Source organism: Octodon degus, unplaced genomic scaffold (genome assembly GCF_000260255.1).
Source record: "Octodon degus isolate 3935 unplaced genomic scaffold, OctDeg1.0 scaffold00423, whole genome shotgun sequence".
Taxonomy (NCBI): Eukaryota; Metazoa; Chordata; class Mammalia; order Rodentia; family Octodontidae; genus Octodon; species Octodon degus.
In genome coordinates, this window is record NW_004524999.1 from 158,108 (window position 1) to 174,290 (window position 16,183).

At 39.8% G+C, this 16,183-nt stretch overlaps 1 protein-coding gene across 4 annotated transcripts in view; it reads right to left on the bottom strand.

The window, feature by feature from the left end:
- The window catches only part of Slc19a2 (solute carrier family 19 member 2), a 37,824-nt gene extending 24,630 nt beyond the window's left edge, over nt 1-13,194 (bottom strand). For 3 of the 4 annotated variants that reach the window (XM_023708647.1, XM_023708646.1, XM_004648506.2), the window contains exons 1-2: nt 12,885-13,194; nt 364-966 (exon numbers count right to left, since the gene is read on the bottom strand). In XM_023708647.1, coding sequence (XP_023564415.1) covers nt 364-966; nt 12,885-13,088 — 807 coding nt within the window. In that variant the 5' untranslated portion in view covers nt 13,089-13,194. The remainder of the gene's footprint in view (nt 1-363; nt 967-12,884) is intronic. The other variant, XM_023708648.1, reaches the window with a different exon arrangement.
- Nucleotides 13,195-16,183: the final 2,989 nt, after the last annotated feature.

Below are 16,183 nucleotides of genomic sequence, written 5' to 3' on the forward strand. Positions count from 1 at the left end.
CCTCCTGCCTCTGCTTCCTGAGTGCTTGGACTACAGTTGTGTATCATCACACTTGGCTACTACCAACAAAACTGAATGCTTTTTCTGTACTTTACGCAGTGGAGACCGAAACAGGGAGATGTAGCTCCTGAAATCCAGGACACTGCTGACATGAAGGTTAATGCTGTGCCAGTCTGATTTTCAAGCACTTTAGGGGAAAAGAAGTTTGCTGTCTCTAACGCACATCAATTTTATCTTGAATTAATAAATGAATGCACTAATTAGCCAAAACCTGAATCCAAATGAAAATAAGATCTAACACGAAAGTGTTTCCTAGTCACCCCCCAAAACTGTAATTATAAAAAAATGTAACACTGAGCTTACCGGTTCCTCCACGGGAGGCTCCTCTAGATTTAAAGGGATTTTTGACTCCATGTCCTCCCACCCAGGAAGGTGGTTCGAAGCAGAGGTGTCAGTAACAATGCCACCATTTTGTACCTTGATGCCATTCATTCCCTGGCAGGATGAAGGAACGTGGTGAAAGAAGAGGCTCTTCTGTGGCATAGGCAGAAACCAGGCCACAGCAAAAGCCACAGAAACACACGTGAGAGAGACAACATTCAGGCTGAACAGGGACCAGTCTGCCACCGAGACAAGAATTTGTCCTAGGACAGAGCCCACTGTGAAGCCCACTAAGGTGGCACTTCGACAGTAGCTTGTGACCTTCTGGTACATGCCCAAGTCTACAACACTGTAGATGTAAGAGTAATAGGCAATTTCAGTGGCTGTGGCGATGCCATAAAAGAACTCCAGGAACTGAATGGCCAGCAGTCCCTGGGCATAAAGCAGCATGAACCATGTAACAATAAGGCTGAATCCCTGCAGCAGAACAACAGGTTTATAACGGAGGTAGTCTGTGGCGAGGAATACAGGAAACAGCAGCACCAGGTAAGAGTAAGTCCATACTGGGTAAATCTCATTGAAGACCTGGCAAAAAGAGAATAAAAACACATGAAGGATCAAAAGACTTGACTATTCATAAAGAATTTATTCTTAGAAAACAATGTACTAACATTTTCAAGATCTCATCCTCAGGCCTTGTATGTGAGTGAGACCGCACAAGGCCCAACGGATTCTGATTCGACCCAGGCCCGGCGTGTGAGTGGGACTGCTTGGGACCTGCTGTATCCTCATTCGACCCAGAGCCCAGGCCCAGCTTGCGCGTGAGACAGCCCAGGGCTCACTGGATCTTCATTCAAGCCTGAGTTCAGGCCCGTGTGTGAGTAGAACTTCCTCCATCAGATAGGCCTGGTGTGGAACCTTGCAGCAGAACTTCCTGCAGAGAGGCTACAGGCAAGACCCACCCAGCTGATCCAGGAGCAGAACATCTTGCCAGAGTGGCACAGAGCATTCACCTCCAAAGGCTGCAGCAGGAAGAAGTGGAGCACAGCAGCCAGACCCAAGCCACACCCACCTGGACAAGTTTGAACTTAGTAGATCCGGACCTGGTGCAAAGCAACAAAGGTCAGAAGACAGTGCTATACAAAATGACAAAGAGAAGGAGCAAAATGCATTCTCAGGCCCCAAGCCCACCCAGAGCAAAGGCAGGAGACACTAGCACAGAAGAAACTGGAAATCACATACCTGGAATCTCTGAAATAATAGCATCTGAAGTAAAGAAACAACTGCAGAAAGGTATAGAGGAAAGCAGATCACAAATAAATTCTGAAGTAAAAAAAGAAATGATAACTATAATGAAAGAAGCACTAAGTGCTTCTAAAGAAGACACTGATAAAAAATAGAAGAGAACAGAAAAATGATGGAATCCTTGAATGAGCAATATAGGAAAGAAATAGAATGCATGAAGCAGATTCAAAGAGATATACAGGAAATTAAAACCTCAATCACAAACTGGCAAAATCATTTGAATGAAAGTGAAAACAGACTTTCAGACCTTACAGGCACTGTTGCAATTAGTATAAAATTAAGAAAAGATCTCTTAAAAACAACTAGGATGCAGGAAAAAAATAATTCAACATCTGCAAGACGAAGCAAAGATAAAAAACATAAGACTAATAGGTATCAATGAAAAAGGAGTCAATACAAATGACATAAAAAGAATATGAGCAGAATAGCAGAAAACTTTCCAAAAATGAGGAAACATTCTGACATTCAAGTAACTGAAGCATACAGAACTCCAAATAACTTCAACGCAATTAAAAATACACTGAGACATATAATAGTCAAGATCTCAGAAATCCAGCACAAGAACAATATATTGAAAGCTGCTAAAGAAAAGAAACAGATCACATTTAAAGGAAAACCATCAGAATAATGGCAGATTTCTTTTCACAAACCATCAACTCAAGAAGAGCATGGAGCAAAGTACTACAAATCTTGCAGGAAAACAAATTCCAACCCAGATTGATATACCCTGCAAAACTCTCTTTCAGGTATAATGGAGAAGTGAAACACTTTCATGACAAAGAACAATTAAAGAATTTCATGATGACAAAGCCAAGCCTACACAGACTACTAAAAGATATTCTAAGGGGCTGGGGAGATGGCTCAGTGGAATAAGCGCTTCCCTGGCAAGCGCAAGGGCCTGAGTTCAATCCCTGGTTCTGGAAAAACTAAATAAATAAATAAAATAAAAGATATTCTAGAGATGGAGCAAAATGACCACAACTCTATGAATGAGAATGGAAAGAACCCACCAAATAGAATAAATAATTAACATAGGCGAATAAAAGGTATACAAAAGCAGTCTTTTAGTTATTCTTTTCTATACTGCAGAAGAATATTTCCATAAGCATACTTACAAATGGACTTCTTCTGCACCCTTAGGGTCAAGGTTCTATCTGGGTCTACAGGGTGGCTATCAAGGAAATAGCAGTAGCTCAGTCCCACAAGTGACACCTGGCCACATGTAAGCCTCATGGACACTATCCATGTCCACGACATAGTAGAACTTTGTGTGATATCCTATCCCCAAACTGTTAGAAGTGCTAGTCATTTATTTGCCATTCCAGTATTTATCTTATGTTTTATTCTTAATATTTTGCTACTATCATGAAAACTTTTTCTTAGTTCAATTGGTTTGAAACATTTAATTTTGAATTAATATTTAATTTTCTGAATATTTTTAATTTTAATTTTTGTTTTAAGATTTATACTGTATCTTTGACTTACAGTCTACTTAAAAGAAATGATATGATGTTTTCTCCTAGAATTAGAAACTCTAAAAAGTACATTTCCATTTTCCATTAACTTTATATTACTTCTTCCTTGTCTTTTATACACACATGCACACACACACAGGCATGCATATATATATATATATATATATATATATATATGAAAACAATATGTGTATAACCCGACCTAAGATTGATACTGTTTTGTAGAAATCTTCAATGACCTTTTAAATGGGTTCATCTAATATATTTTACATAGTCCTGCATAACTATCATTTGGAGAGCTTTTTATTCTTTATCTAGGACCATACAGCAACTTATCTTGCCTTCTGAATTATGTTCTTTTTTTCTTTCCTATATGTCATGCCTGGAGATATTAGAATATTTTAAGTTTGTATAACTGGAAAATATTTTACTTTTTATTTTCAAAGGTACATTTGCTAAGTATAAATTTCAATGAGGACAGATTTTTTTTTTTCAGTCCTTTAAATTAACTAGTGTAGTTTCTTATACACTTGGTCTTTTTTTTTTTTTTTTTTTTTTCCTAATGTGGACTAAGATGCTATTTAATTTTGTTCTGCCAAGCTAATATTTTTTTATTTATATGCTTTAATGATTTTTTTCTTTACAATTCATTTTGGACAATTTAATTTTTGTATATGTTGGTATGATTTTATTCGAATTATTTGTGAAAAAGGTTCATTTTTCTTGAAAATGTGGTGGTATAATTTCAACTAAATTCAGAAATTTTAAATCTTTAAATATTTATTGCCTATCCCTTTCTACTTTGAGAATTTTAATTATTTGAATATAAGTTTCTTGATTCTGGCACAGAGTGAACGAACTATTGTATAAACGATCTGTAAATTCTTTCTTCTTCATTTTTATTTTAGACAATTTTTTTTTTTTTTTTTCAGAACTGGGGATTGAACGCAGACCCTTGCGCATGCCAGGGAAGCACTTATTCCACTGAGCCATCTCCCCAGCCCCTATTTTAGACAATTTTTATTGTTATATTCATTTAAGTTTGTAAATAATTCATTTACAGTGTGCAACCCTATTATTAATCGCATACTATGTATTCATTTTAAAAATATTTCTCTAAAATTCACTCTGTCTACATCTTGTATCTTTCACATTTCAATATTTGTCTATAATTTTTAATGTGATACATAATTACTGATTTTCAATAAAGGTAATGAGAAAAAAATCTCATCCTTATCAACCAAGCAAATTTCATTAATAACAGCGCAGCTAATCATACCCTTCTCTATCTCCATTCCATCTTTTGCCTAATAAAAGCTTAGTTCAAAGATTTCCTCATCCAGAAAGGTTTTGGTGGAGCCGATGGCGTTTCTCTGACAATATTCAAGGATCTCCTGATAGGCTTTCTAGGTGTCAAGTGTGCCCAGTTAACTCATCATCACAACCATGCTGCACATCTCCCTAAAAGCTGTAAAAAGTTGGATGCCAGCCCAAAGTTTTAAAAACCTCCCAGGAGATTTCAATGGCAATGGTTTTCAACCAATGCCTTATGAGGTGAAAAAGACAGACCCAACATCTATCTGGACAAGCTAATAGCACACTGTTTAGAAGATACGGGACCAGCGATACTTCTGAAATGTAATCACTGTCAGTTCTTACTTCTAGGTACTTCAGTCCTACTATTTGGTTAAATTTAGCTGGGTTTAAATTACATTTTTGAGAGGACAGAGGAATAGGTGAAGAGGGCAAATCTGTTCTGACATATTGTCAGAATGTTTTTCTCTGAATGGTAGGCAGTTTTTACGACCTTTCATTTATGTATAATATGAAAGAAAAGCTTTTTCTTTTTAAAAATTTATTTTTGGGCCAGCCAAACAGTTCAGTGGATTAAAGCACCTGCAAGCAGGCGCAGGGGCCGGGAGTTTGATCCCTGGGCCTGCCGTGCCGGCCCCGCCCTGGGGTGCACTGAGACAGCGAGCATGGTGGCACATGCCTGTAATCCCAGCACTTGGGAGGCTGTAAACAGGAGAATCACTCTGAGTCCGATCTAGTAGTGAGACCCTGAATACCCTGTAGTACCTTCCCTAAAAAAATACAGAAAAAAATATTTTTAACTGACAAATAACTACATGTTTACGGGGAACATATATGAATATATATCTATATACGTATATATACACACACTGTATAATGATCAGCTCAAAACACTTAGGCGCTTATCACTTCTTTGTGATGACAACATTCCAAATCCTTCTAGCTATTTTTTTCCCTTCTAGCTATTTGACTTATATGATATAATGTTAATGATAATCATCCTCCTGTGTATGCTAATAAGTACACCAGAATTTACTATTTTTACTGTAATGCAAATTTTTTAATTGGGGTACAGCAGAAATAATTTTATTCTTGTTTTATTATTATTGTTGAGACAGGGTCTTACTATGCAGTTCAGACTCTAGTGATCCTCTAGTTTCAGCCTCCCCAGCACTATAAATAATTTTTTAAAATTCACTTCAAATCAAAAATAATTTCAGTTCCATTACTTGCTGTGTAATTAGAGATGCTCCTTGACTTACAGGGTAAGTGCATCCACATAAGGTAAAACATGCAGGTAAAATATCCCTCTACCAGGCTTTGGAGATAGGTCAACAGTCTAAGTATCTGCCTGGCAAGTACAAGGATCCATGTTCAGTCCCCGGTACTGCATACTGTGCTGACTCTGCCCCAGGCACACCAGGCTCAGATTAGCACACAGTACAAGGAGAAAGTGTTGTTTCCCTTTGTTCCTCATGGCTACGTGAGACCTGCGCCTCACCACCGCATCCCACATCATGGGAAGAGTGTTGAACGCCATGTTGCTAGCCCAAGAAATAAAAATTCAAAGTCTGGAGTATAATTTCTAATGAATTTGTATTGCCTTTATTCTATCCTAATGTTGAAATATTGCTAAATTGAACTATAGTCAATCAGAAATTGTATAGTTGCACCTGCCTGGGAAGTGCAAAGCCCTGAGTTCTATCCCTGGTACCAAAAAAAGAAAGAAGAAAAAAAGAAACTATACAATTAAGGTTCTTTAGTTTTCCTTGGCTTTATTCTTCACTATCAGTAAAGAATAGATGAAACTCATTTTGACAGGACTGTTTGTTGCAAGAATTAAATGAGAGAATCACTTTATTCACACAGTAGATTATAACTGAAATACAAAACACCTGCGGCAACGTGAATCAACAATTATGGACTAACATTCTTACTTTTTCAAAAGCAATCACTGTAGATGACTTTTCCTTCTTTTTATGCCAAACCCACCCATTGTTTAGCAAGGTCCTGACAGTTTACATAAGTCAGTGTTTGAATGATCATCAGCAGCTTCAATTTTTTAAGTCCTTTTTGGGAAGCAGTCTTGGTAAGAAACTGAACAGTTTGAAAAAAGAGGAACGCAAAGCCAGACTTCCACACTGAGTCTGAGGGTTGTACTCTACTTAACTGTCACATATACCTCAATTCACCCAAAGGTGATGTGAGCTGAGTTTTATTTTTTAGGTTTTAGAAAAACAAATTAAACAAGTATTATAAATCTTTTGCCAGTACCGGAGATAACTATAAAACATAAACCCCATATTGACATATATTCCAGACTTGATTTATGACTGACCTTGAATCACAAGTGAGTTATTTATGTATTTATTTTTAAATTAATTTTATTGAGAAACAGCAATGAGACAGTTTCAAAACAGGTTGGTAGGAGAGTTACAACAATTAAAACATTGCATATTCTTGTCTTTGCAGTAGTTATTCATAATACAAGATGCAGGCATGATATCCTGTCGAAACACTATTAGTACAAATCTCTCTTCTCATTGAATTAAGAGAAAGTAGCTGTACATCTATCCTAGCTATTTTGTATATACAGATACAAAATGGACAAGTGACCTATTTATTTTTTTATTTTTTATTTTTCATGTATTTCGGACAGCGTATACAGGGTCTCACTACATTGACTGGACTCATAATGATCCTCCTGTTTTCAGCCTCCCACATACTGGGATTACAGGTGCCCACATGACACCAAGCCCACTCTCAGTTGCTGTCTCAGTGTACCCTGGGGGCGGGGCTAGAACAGCATGCTAGGGATTGAATCCCAGTCCCTGCACCTGCCTAAGCAGGCATTTTAACCCGCTGAGCTATTTGGCCAGCCCTCTAAGTGACCTATTTAATGGTCTTGGTTATCAGTATAACTTGGGCTTGGGAATCAGCATCAACCATTTGGTCAGGCAACTGTTGCATCTGAATGCTGTATGGAAGAGTAGTAACCAAGAACTATAAAAATGCTTCATATTCCAAAGTGTGCATGTGTTAGCAAATGAGGAACAAAGTGTCTGGCTGGTGTGACCACAGCAGAATGCATGCCTCAGGGAAAGTACACCAAAGTGGCTAAGGGTAACCCTGACAGGGAAGAAGGTGTGCATACTCTTTACAGCTGTATTCCAAGTAACGACTTCCCACTCCTTTTTCTGCCTGTGCTTTTACACATACCACTCTCCTCCAGTTTTCTAAAATTTGAAACTGCCTGCTGCTTGGCTCAGGATGTTTCTTTACCTCTACATGTTCTCCATCATGTTTCTCCAAACAGAGAGACACAAGGCTACTGGCCAATAAAGCTTTAAAGATTATCACTGTGACAATGTGGTATCACATTTATAGCAGCACAATCTTTAATAGCTATATCTTGGAAATAATCCAGATGCCCAACAGATGAATGGGTAAATGAAACGTGATTTCTGTATACAATGGAGCACTACTTTGTCATAAAGAAGGATAAACTTGAGATATTTTTAGGTAAAAATGGAGGTGACTTGAGAACATACTTTTAAGTGAAAGAAATCAGACACATGCGTTTAAATATGGCACTCTTGTGTGAGAAATGGAAAGTGTAAATAAGGACGAAAACAGATGACAAATATTAAGTAGTCAGAAAATATTCAACAGGGAAGGGGAACAGGGAGGGAGCAGGGAGAAGGGAAGGAAGGGAAATGGAAAAAAATAAAGGAATGAAACAAGGTTTTTGGAGATAAGTAGAGGAAGGAGGGTTGAAGGGAGGGGAGGAGCAAGGAAAAAAGAATGAAGACATACTAGTACAGGTACAAATTCTTTATGATGAATGTGATCATTACGTACTCTATATCAGCAGTGTACCAATAAAAGGAATTTAAAAAGAAATAAAAATATGGCATGTACACATGATGGAGGAATATTGCTTCATAATGAACAATGAAGACCCATCATCTGCAGCAAAACCAATGGAAAGGGAGGCAATTATGTTACATGAAATAAGCCAGGTGCAGAAAGACAAATACTACATACTGTCTTTCACATGTGGGGACTAGAAAAGTAGATATAAAAAATATATAAGAGAGCGAGTGCTAAGGGGGAGGGAGAGAGGGTGGGTAGAGAGGGGCTGGATAATGGGCACCAAAGCACGAGAAAGTAAACATTTTGTTCACAGCACAGTGACAACTACAGCTCACAACAACCTATGATATATGTTTCAGGAATAACTATAAGAAAGAAGCTCAAAGGTTCCAAATAATAAAATGATAGAGGGAAATACTAATTATATGTACAATTACTATTACTAAACATTGAATGAAACATTAAAAATTTTTTCTATTCCTTCAGCACCCCATCATCTTTTGTTTTAGGTCTTTGGTTGACTCTTCAGTAATATTGTCTCTGCTTAAACAGGTTATACAATTTTCAGTAATACTCGTCCTAAATAATTAGTTGGCAAATTTTCATTCTATAAATCCCATCCTTTAATATCAATTTAAAGTGTCTAGTACCCATGAACCTAATTCTTCTCTTCACCCAGAAGCACAAGTTTGATCATGATGATGAGGGGAAGCAACACCACTAGCCTTGTAAAGCCAAGTGGAAAAATAAAGGCAGGGCATAGTGGGGGTGGGGAGTCTTCAGAGGAATCCACATGGGTTCTCCTTAACTTACTCTAATTGAGAGACCAGTTATTTTCTACTGTGAGAGACATCAACCCAAGGGGACTGTTCCTCTACTGTTATCAGTTTCATAATAGAAAGTCTCTATAGATGTGCTACACACCACACTAAAACATTTTACCTAACTTAGCCCCAGCTAACCCAACAAGCATCCTACAAGGTAATGCTTCTGTCATCTCTATTTTACAATAAATGACACTTCACCTTAGAGAAAGATTAAGTAAATTATCCAAAGTTATCCCAGCATGGGTTGGCAAATAAAGGATATGAAACTAATACTCTGAATCAACTATTCCAAACCTACCACACTAAAACGCCTATTTCTTCCACCAGAACACTGTTACGATCCACTATGTTTCAAAATTATTTCTTTTTTAAAATTTTATGTATTTGGGACAGGGTCTCACTATGCAGCCCAGAGTGATCCACTAGAGTGATCCTCCTGCTTCAGCCTCCCCAGTGTTGGGATTGTAGGCCTGTGCCACCACATCTCGGTCTTCAAGGTGATTTCTGATATCTATGTGAGCTCTTTCAGTCTGTCTGGAGGTGCTTTTATAGGGTATCTCAAGAGATAAAGATCATATAATCTCTAGAGCTTGCTACTAGGTCTCCAAAGGAGGCCCCCTCTAGCATTAGAAAATACTTCTTTGGCAGACACTTTAACTCCGGAAGGGGAACTTCCTGCCAGCAAAAATGTTCATATCATAGGCAGGTAATTAGGCCAAGACATCATCCAGACATTTACTTCACATTGTCCAGACCTAACATCTCACCTCAGGTAAAATCTGTCATGTGATCAAAGGGATCTCAGTTTTTTCTCTTCAGTGTATCTTTTACAGTTCTTTGGATCAAAGCTTGCATGTGCTTTCTTCTGAGATACAAAAAGCCTAGGGAAACTTAATGCTCAATTATAAGCTCTAGTTCAGAATTTTAAAACTGAGTTTCAATTAAACTCTTAATTGGACAACACTGTTCTTAACCTGTACAGAGACAACAATAAAGAATGAAATGAAGCCCCAGCTTTCCAGGAGTTCTGAACCTAGTGAGCAATATACATACACACAATATTTACAGCAGAAACAGGAAATACAGGTTTATTTTTTGAGATGGATCTTGAAGGACAAGAAAGAGGCTAACTGAATGGTGTCAACAGGTACATATGGGGAAATTCTAAGCAGATATCATATCTTTAAGTATAGGACAACAGATTATAGAGTTTGTAGCTATGCCAGATTTATGATCATAAAATTACTATGAATGAAACTTTGATATATGGAAAGCATGGAGGGGAGTAAGGGTGTACTGAGAGAACACTATCAGGGAGGCCAAAATCAAACTTCGTAAGGCTCTGAATATCGAGCAGAATGTGGAATGGTTAAAAAAATGAAACTGGATAAATATCAAACAGCACTATTAGAAGTTTGGTTTTCAACAGTTAGAATACAGTCAAATGTCAACTTGGTTAAAATTTAGAGAGAGGTAACTTTAAAAGTCAATGCTTTTCTTAAAATCTAAGAAAGTTTTCTTAGAAAGTGAAATATGGAGGAAACTGTCTTTCTCACCTTGGTAATAATACTTCATTTAAAACGATTCAATTTGGCCCTTCAGGGATAAATGAAAACGTCAGCAGAAATGTCACTGAACATGACTTGGTACTTGTTTTGCTAAAAAAAAAATTATGGAATATATTTTATTAAGCTGTCCATTGCTGAAAACAAGTACTCAAAGAATGCAAGTTGTCCTATTTATTTCAGTATTAGTTATTCAAAAGAAACCTAGGGTTCTCCCCAGGGGAAGCAGAGCCCTACTGTGTACAGTCAACAGAATCAGCCAAGATTTCAAAGATCTGAAAAACAAATGACATGCTTAGGTGCCAGACTCCCAGATTTCTCTTTAAACCCCTTTCTCTTCACCTAATCTGCAGTAACAGATGCATGGTTTTTTGGTCACATGACCAACAAATATTTACTGGGCCCAGCAATTCTGCTTTCTTTCCAAGCCCCTTGAATGTACTTCACTCACCCTGGAAAGCTATCTGATTAAGACAGAACACGTGTTTAACACACACACAGCACACGTGATCTACCCAGCGCACAGCACGAGACAACAGATTGGCTTTCAAATAACAGGAGCAGCATTCCTGCAGCCTCCTCCCCCAATGCTTTTCTGTGAGGCAAGGTGCACAAACTGTGCAGACTACAGGGCATTTCATATGAAACTTTAATTGCCACCTTACAAGCAGTAGCATTTCTGCTGCAGTGACTACACCTCAGATTCGGTGTTTTTTTGGAGTCTCCAGAATCAAATACTCTCTCATCAATGCAGTAGCTTTTTCTTATAAAATTCTGTTTACACGAATTTCATCTTTCACTTTAACAAGCATCAAAATTCAAATAGATAATAATTGTAACAGTCCCCTGTGTCATGATCGGTAAGACTGAGAAACAGATAGTTTGAGGTCTGCGTAAAAGTTGCTACAGTGAAACAACATAACTCAAATGAATCCAGCAATCAAAACTTGACTCTCAACTCCCTTTCAAATGCCCTTGAAAACGAAGGCACACTGCAGCAGGGAACTGGACTGAGTAATTATATCCTACCAGTCTGCAAACGACTCTGGTAGTGCCAACTCTTGCTCTGACCTGTTAGGCTGGGGTACTGACCTGCTACTCGGTAGAGATGACTGAGTACTAATAACACCAGGAAGACTGGTTCAAATGAGAGGAGTGTTTCTTAGCAACTAGGGCAGGGAGGCAGGGTGAGAGGAAAACTGGGGTGTAGGAAAAAAGGGACAGTTAACCTGTGCTCTTAACAGCTGAAAGTAGGGGAAAGAATAGCAGATGTCAGCTCTTGTCCTTTGTAATATTCAAGGAAAGGCATACGGAATCTGCCTTATGTTGGCTCTGCATTAGCACTTGGATTTAATTTGCTTGTCCATTTACATAAAATTTCTGTTCTGCAGAAAGCAAGTAGTGGGATTAACTATAAATTCGAGTCAAAGTATTCTAAAGAATTGCGCATTTCAGAAGTACTTAGAAGTCCTCATCTCAGGTAAATCAATCAGCAAGTTCTTGATCATGGACTACAGGGTTTGTTACCCTAAGCATGACAGCAGGTACAAAAGCTCTAAAGAGCTCACCTTGTAGTTGAGAAGAAAATGTAACACACATGCAATAACAATCCACAATTCAAGAAAAACTATAATTAAGAGCCGATTATGTGATATCATCTGCATTTATCACAGGAGATGGGGCTTAGAAGGGAGGAGGACTGTATCTTCGGATACAACCTCACCTAATTGAGAGTCAAGACAAACGAAGACCAATTCCTGTCCGGGCCCATCCTTCTTTGAGGAGCATACCGTCTTATAAAAGGTCAGCAAAACGAGGACCGGAAGCCAAGAGGTGTGGAGGTAGAGGGAAGACCCTGGACTAAGAGCAGCGGTTACCGACTTTCAGGCAATGAGTATTTGCTGAACTTCTGGCTCTTCTGAAGTGCAGCTAACAGTTTTCATTTCTTTATCAAAACATCACCCCCCCCCCCACCCGCTGCAAAAACCGCGGCCCGAGATCCAACAGAGCATCCGACGCCGCCTGCAGCCCACCCGCGCGGGAGTCGAGGAGATCCCACCCCACTCCACCGCACTCCACCCCACCCCCAGCCTCCGCAGCCGCGCCAGGACGCCCCGCCCCGCCCCGCCCCGCCCGCTCACCTGCCGCTGAGTCAGGTTCTTGTTTGGTCCCAGCAGGTAGGGCGTCAGGAAAGGTTCGGATGGCCGCAGGCTGGCGAAGAAGCCATAGGCGCAGAGCAGCGCGGTGGGCAGAAACCAGCACTCCCGCGGCACACGGGCGGTGCGGAGTAGCATGGTGGCGGCCGCCGCGGCCGCCCGCCGAGAAACCGGGCCCGACACATCCATCCGAGACCAGAAGCGCGGGGAGGCTGCCCAAACCCCCCTGCTCGCTCCGGGCCGCCCTGACTGAGGATGGGTGCCGGCCAACACTACCAGCCGCAGGACGCGCAGATGCCCGGGGCGGAGCTTTATGGACCTCCCACCCCCGCGCGACTAGCAGCCAATCACAGCAGACGTCTGAAATGCGGCTTCTCCCCCATTGGTCAAGAGGCGGACCGGCGGCCGCGGCGGCGCGCCAGAAGGCTGACATCGGGTCCGGGGTGGAGCTCAGCGGAGACTCCCCGACTAGTCAGGAGGTTCTTGCTGGTGCCGGAGGCTCTCGGCCAGTCACCCCGGTGTGGAACGCGACCTGGAGTCCAGCCTCAGTTGAGCTTGCCCCACAGTCACCCTTCAGTCTCAGTCACCACCCTCCTCCTTGAGAGACTCAGTGACCAATAACCTTGGTGTGGAGAGTGCAAAACCTTTCCTCTTCAGTTTTCAGGTTTTAAACTATTATTTATCTGCCTCGGAAGCCACGGGAGTCCCAGGATCTCGGCGGGCGCTCGAGACGTTCACCTAGAGACAGACTAGAGGGAAGTAGAACATACTGTGAAAATAGTGAACGAGCTAGTCACAAGGACCGTGAAGTCCCCATGAAAAGGTTTTAGCTTTATTTCCTCACATTTATTTTTGCGAGCAGGATATAAAGAACAACAAGCCACCTAACTGTACAGCATCGCCTATGCATCAGAAGGAAAAGAGCAAAATCCTGAGTCATTAAAATATTCACTTAATTAATTTCTACATTTAAAAACAAAACACAACAACAAAATCTTGGCATAGTTTTCAAAGGCAACACGTGACAAGAATCGCTAGTGGTTTTTTTTTTTCTTTCTTTCTTTCTTTCTTTCTTTCTCTGCCTTTCTACTTCACTCAGCCGGCCTCTGCCCTAATACACTGCAAACAAAGCTGCATTATTTAAGGCAATTTTTCCTATATGTTGTGATCTACGTGCTTCAGTTGTGAACCTGTGAGAGCAAATCACACTTTTTTTTTTTTTTTCAACGAACAAGCATACTTTCAGGAATAAAAATGAATTTGCAGATGGAACAAGATACTAACGAAGGCAAAGATTTGTCTCTAAGACTGTACAAGTGAATGCACCAAAATAGGTCAGTTGACCGATCTATGAGTAAATACAGTTTGTGGTATTTATATCTCTTGCTGAGTCTTGTCAAGCTATGGAGATCCTTGGAACCTTTGCAATTTCCACAAGGTCAAAGCTATTTCTGGTCATACTAAGGCTTTGTTCCCTTTCACACCCAGAGGCTTCATAATGTGGGATTATATCATCACTGTATAGGCGAAGAACATGTATATATGCCTAAAAAACATTCCACCTTTAATTTATTATGTGATAAATATCAATAAGTATAACCTACCAACCAAAAAGCTTCAGAGGCCTCAATAATCGAATGTTGAGACCAAAAAGGTTGAATTTCAGATCTATAAAATGAAATTATCTAGTTCCCTAAATTCCCAGTTTACAGTAGAGTCTGCTTCTTACTATGACCACAGAGAGACCAGTGGTCTTCTTGACAATTGCTTTGCATTTGCATTCACTGCTTTAGCAAAAAGAGAAAAAAGAAAAAGACAGAGCACCTCAGGAAGAGAAAGAGGCACGGCCCCGAGATAGCTCAGTGGACTAAGGGCCTGCTTATGCAAGCACAGGGATGCTGTGCTTGCTGTGCTGGCCATGGAGACTGAGCTTCGTGGCACATATCTATAATCCCAGCCCTGAGGCAGCTGAAATAGGAGGATCACTACAAGTCTGAGCTGTACAGTGAGACCTTGTTACAAATGAAAGAGAGAGAGAAAGGCTTACTTATACAAAGGCAGCTTTTAATCTTTTCCCTAAGTCTTGGAGACTTGACCTACATTCCTCCATAAATCACTAGTTCTGTAACTTTTTTTTTTTGGTGTAAATTACTTAGGAACCCCAAATCCTCTTTACAACAAGGTTAAGTATAAACAAACAAAAATCATTGTTGAATTCAGTAGAAGGCTGGCCAAATAGCTCAGTGGATTAAAGCACCTGCAAGCAGGCACAGGGGCCAAGAGGCCAGGGGTTTGATTCCGTGGCCTGCTGTGCAGGCCTTGCCCCCCCCCCCCAGGGCTTGCTGAGCCAGCAATTGAGACTGGGCATGATGACGTGTGCCTGTAATCCCAGCACTTTGGAGGCTGTAAATAGGAGAATCACTATGAGTCTGATCTAGTAGTGAGACCCTGAATAACCTGTAGACCCTTTCCTAAAATACAGAAAAGAAAGGAATTCTGTAGAAAATGTTTTCTTGTTTCTGTTACGGTCATGACAGGCGAACTGTTAAGGACCCAAAAATGACCCTTGCCCTTTTATAAACTATCAATTTGACTACAGGGTGGAACTTGTTAATTTAGTGAGATCATACTCATCAACTGTGACTATATAAAATTTTATGGTAAAAGTGGAGTAATCAAGCTGGGCTCAGTCTAATCATGTGAGCCTTTTAAAAACAATTTTTTTCCTCCTTATACAGTAGCAGAAGAGGAAGTCAGATTTAAAAGATGGAAAGGGTTTGACGTGCTATGCTGGAGGGCACTCACTATATGCCAAGGAATGTGTGCAACCTGAGACTAACTCCTGGCTGACTGCAAAGAAGGGGGGATCCCATTCTTAAAGACAGAAATGAATTCTTCTAATTCTAGCAATAAGCTTGGAAATGGATTCTTCCTGAAAGCCTCTAAAGAAGAGTCCAGCCATGTTAACATCTTTGTTTTGGCCTGTGAAACCCTAAGTAGAGAAGTGACCCAAGAGCACCTGGGACTTCTGAGCTACAGAACTGTAAGCTAAGCTGTTATAATTTTCTTTTCTTTTTCTTTTTCTTTTTTTTTTTGACATCAGTTATTTTTATTTTAAAGAAAGAAAAAAAAATAAAAACAATGGTACAAAATCTCAAAACAAGATTTTAGGAGAGTAACAATGGTTAGTACATTGTGTGCTGTTATTGCCAAAGTAGTTTCTTATATTACAAGATATAAGCAAGAATAAGCAAATAACATAGGTACAAACCTCTTTTTTTTAA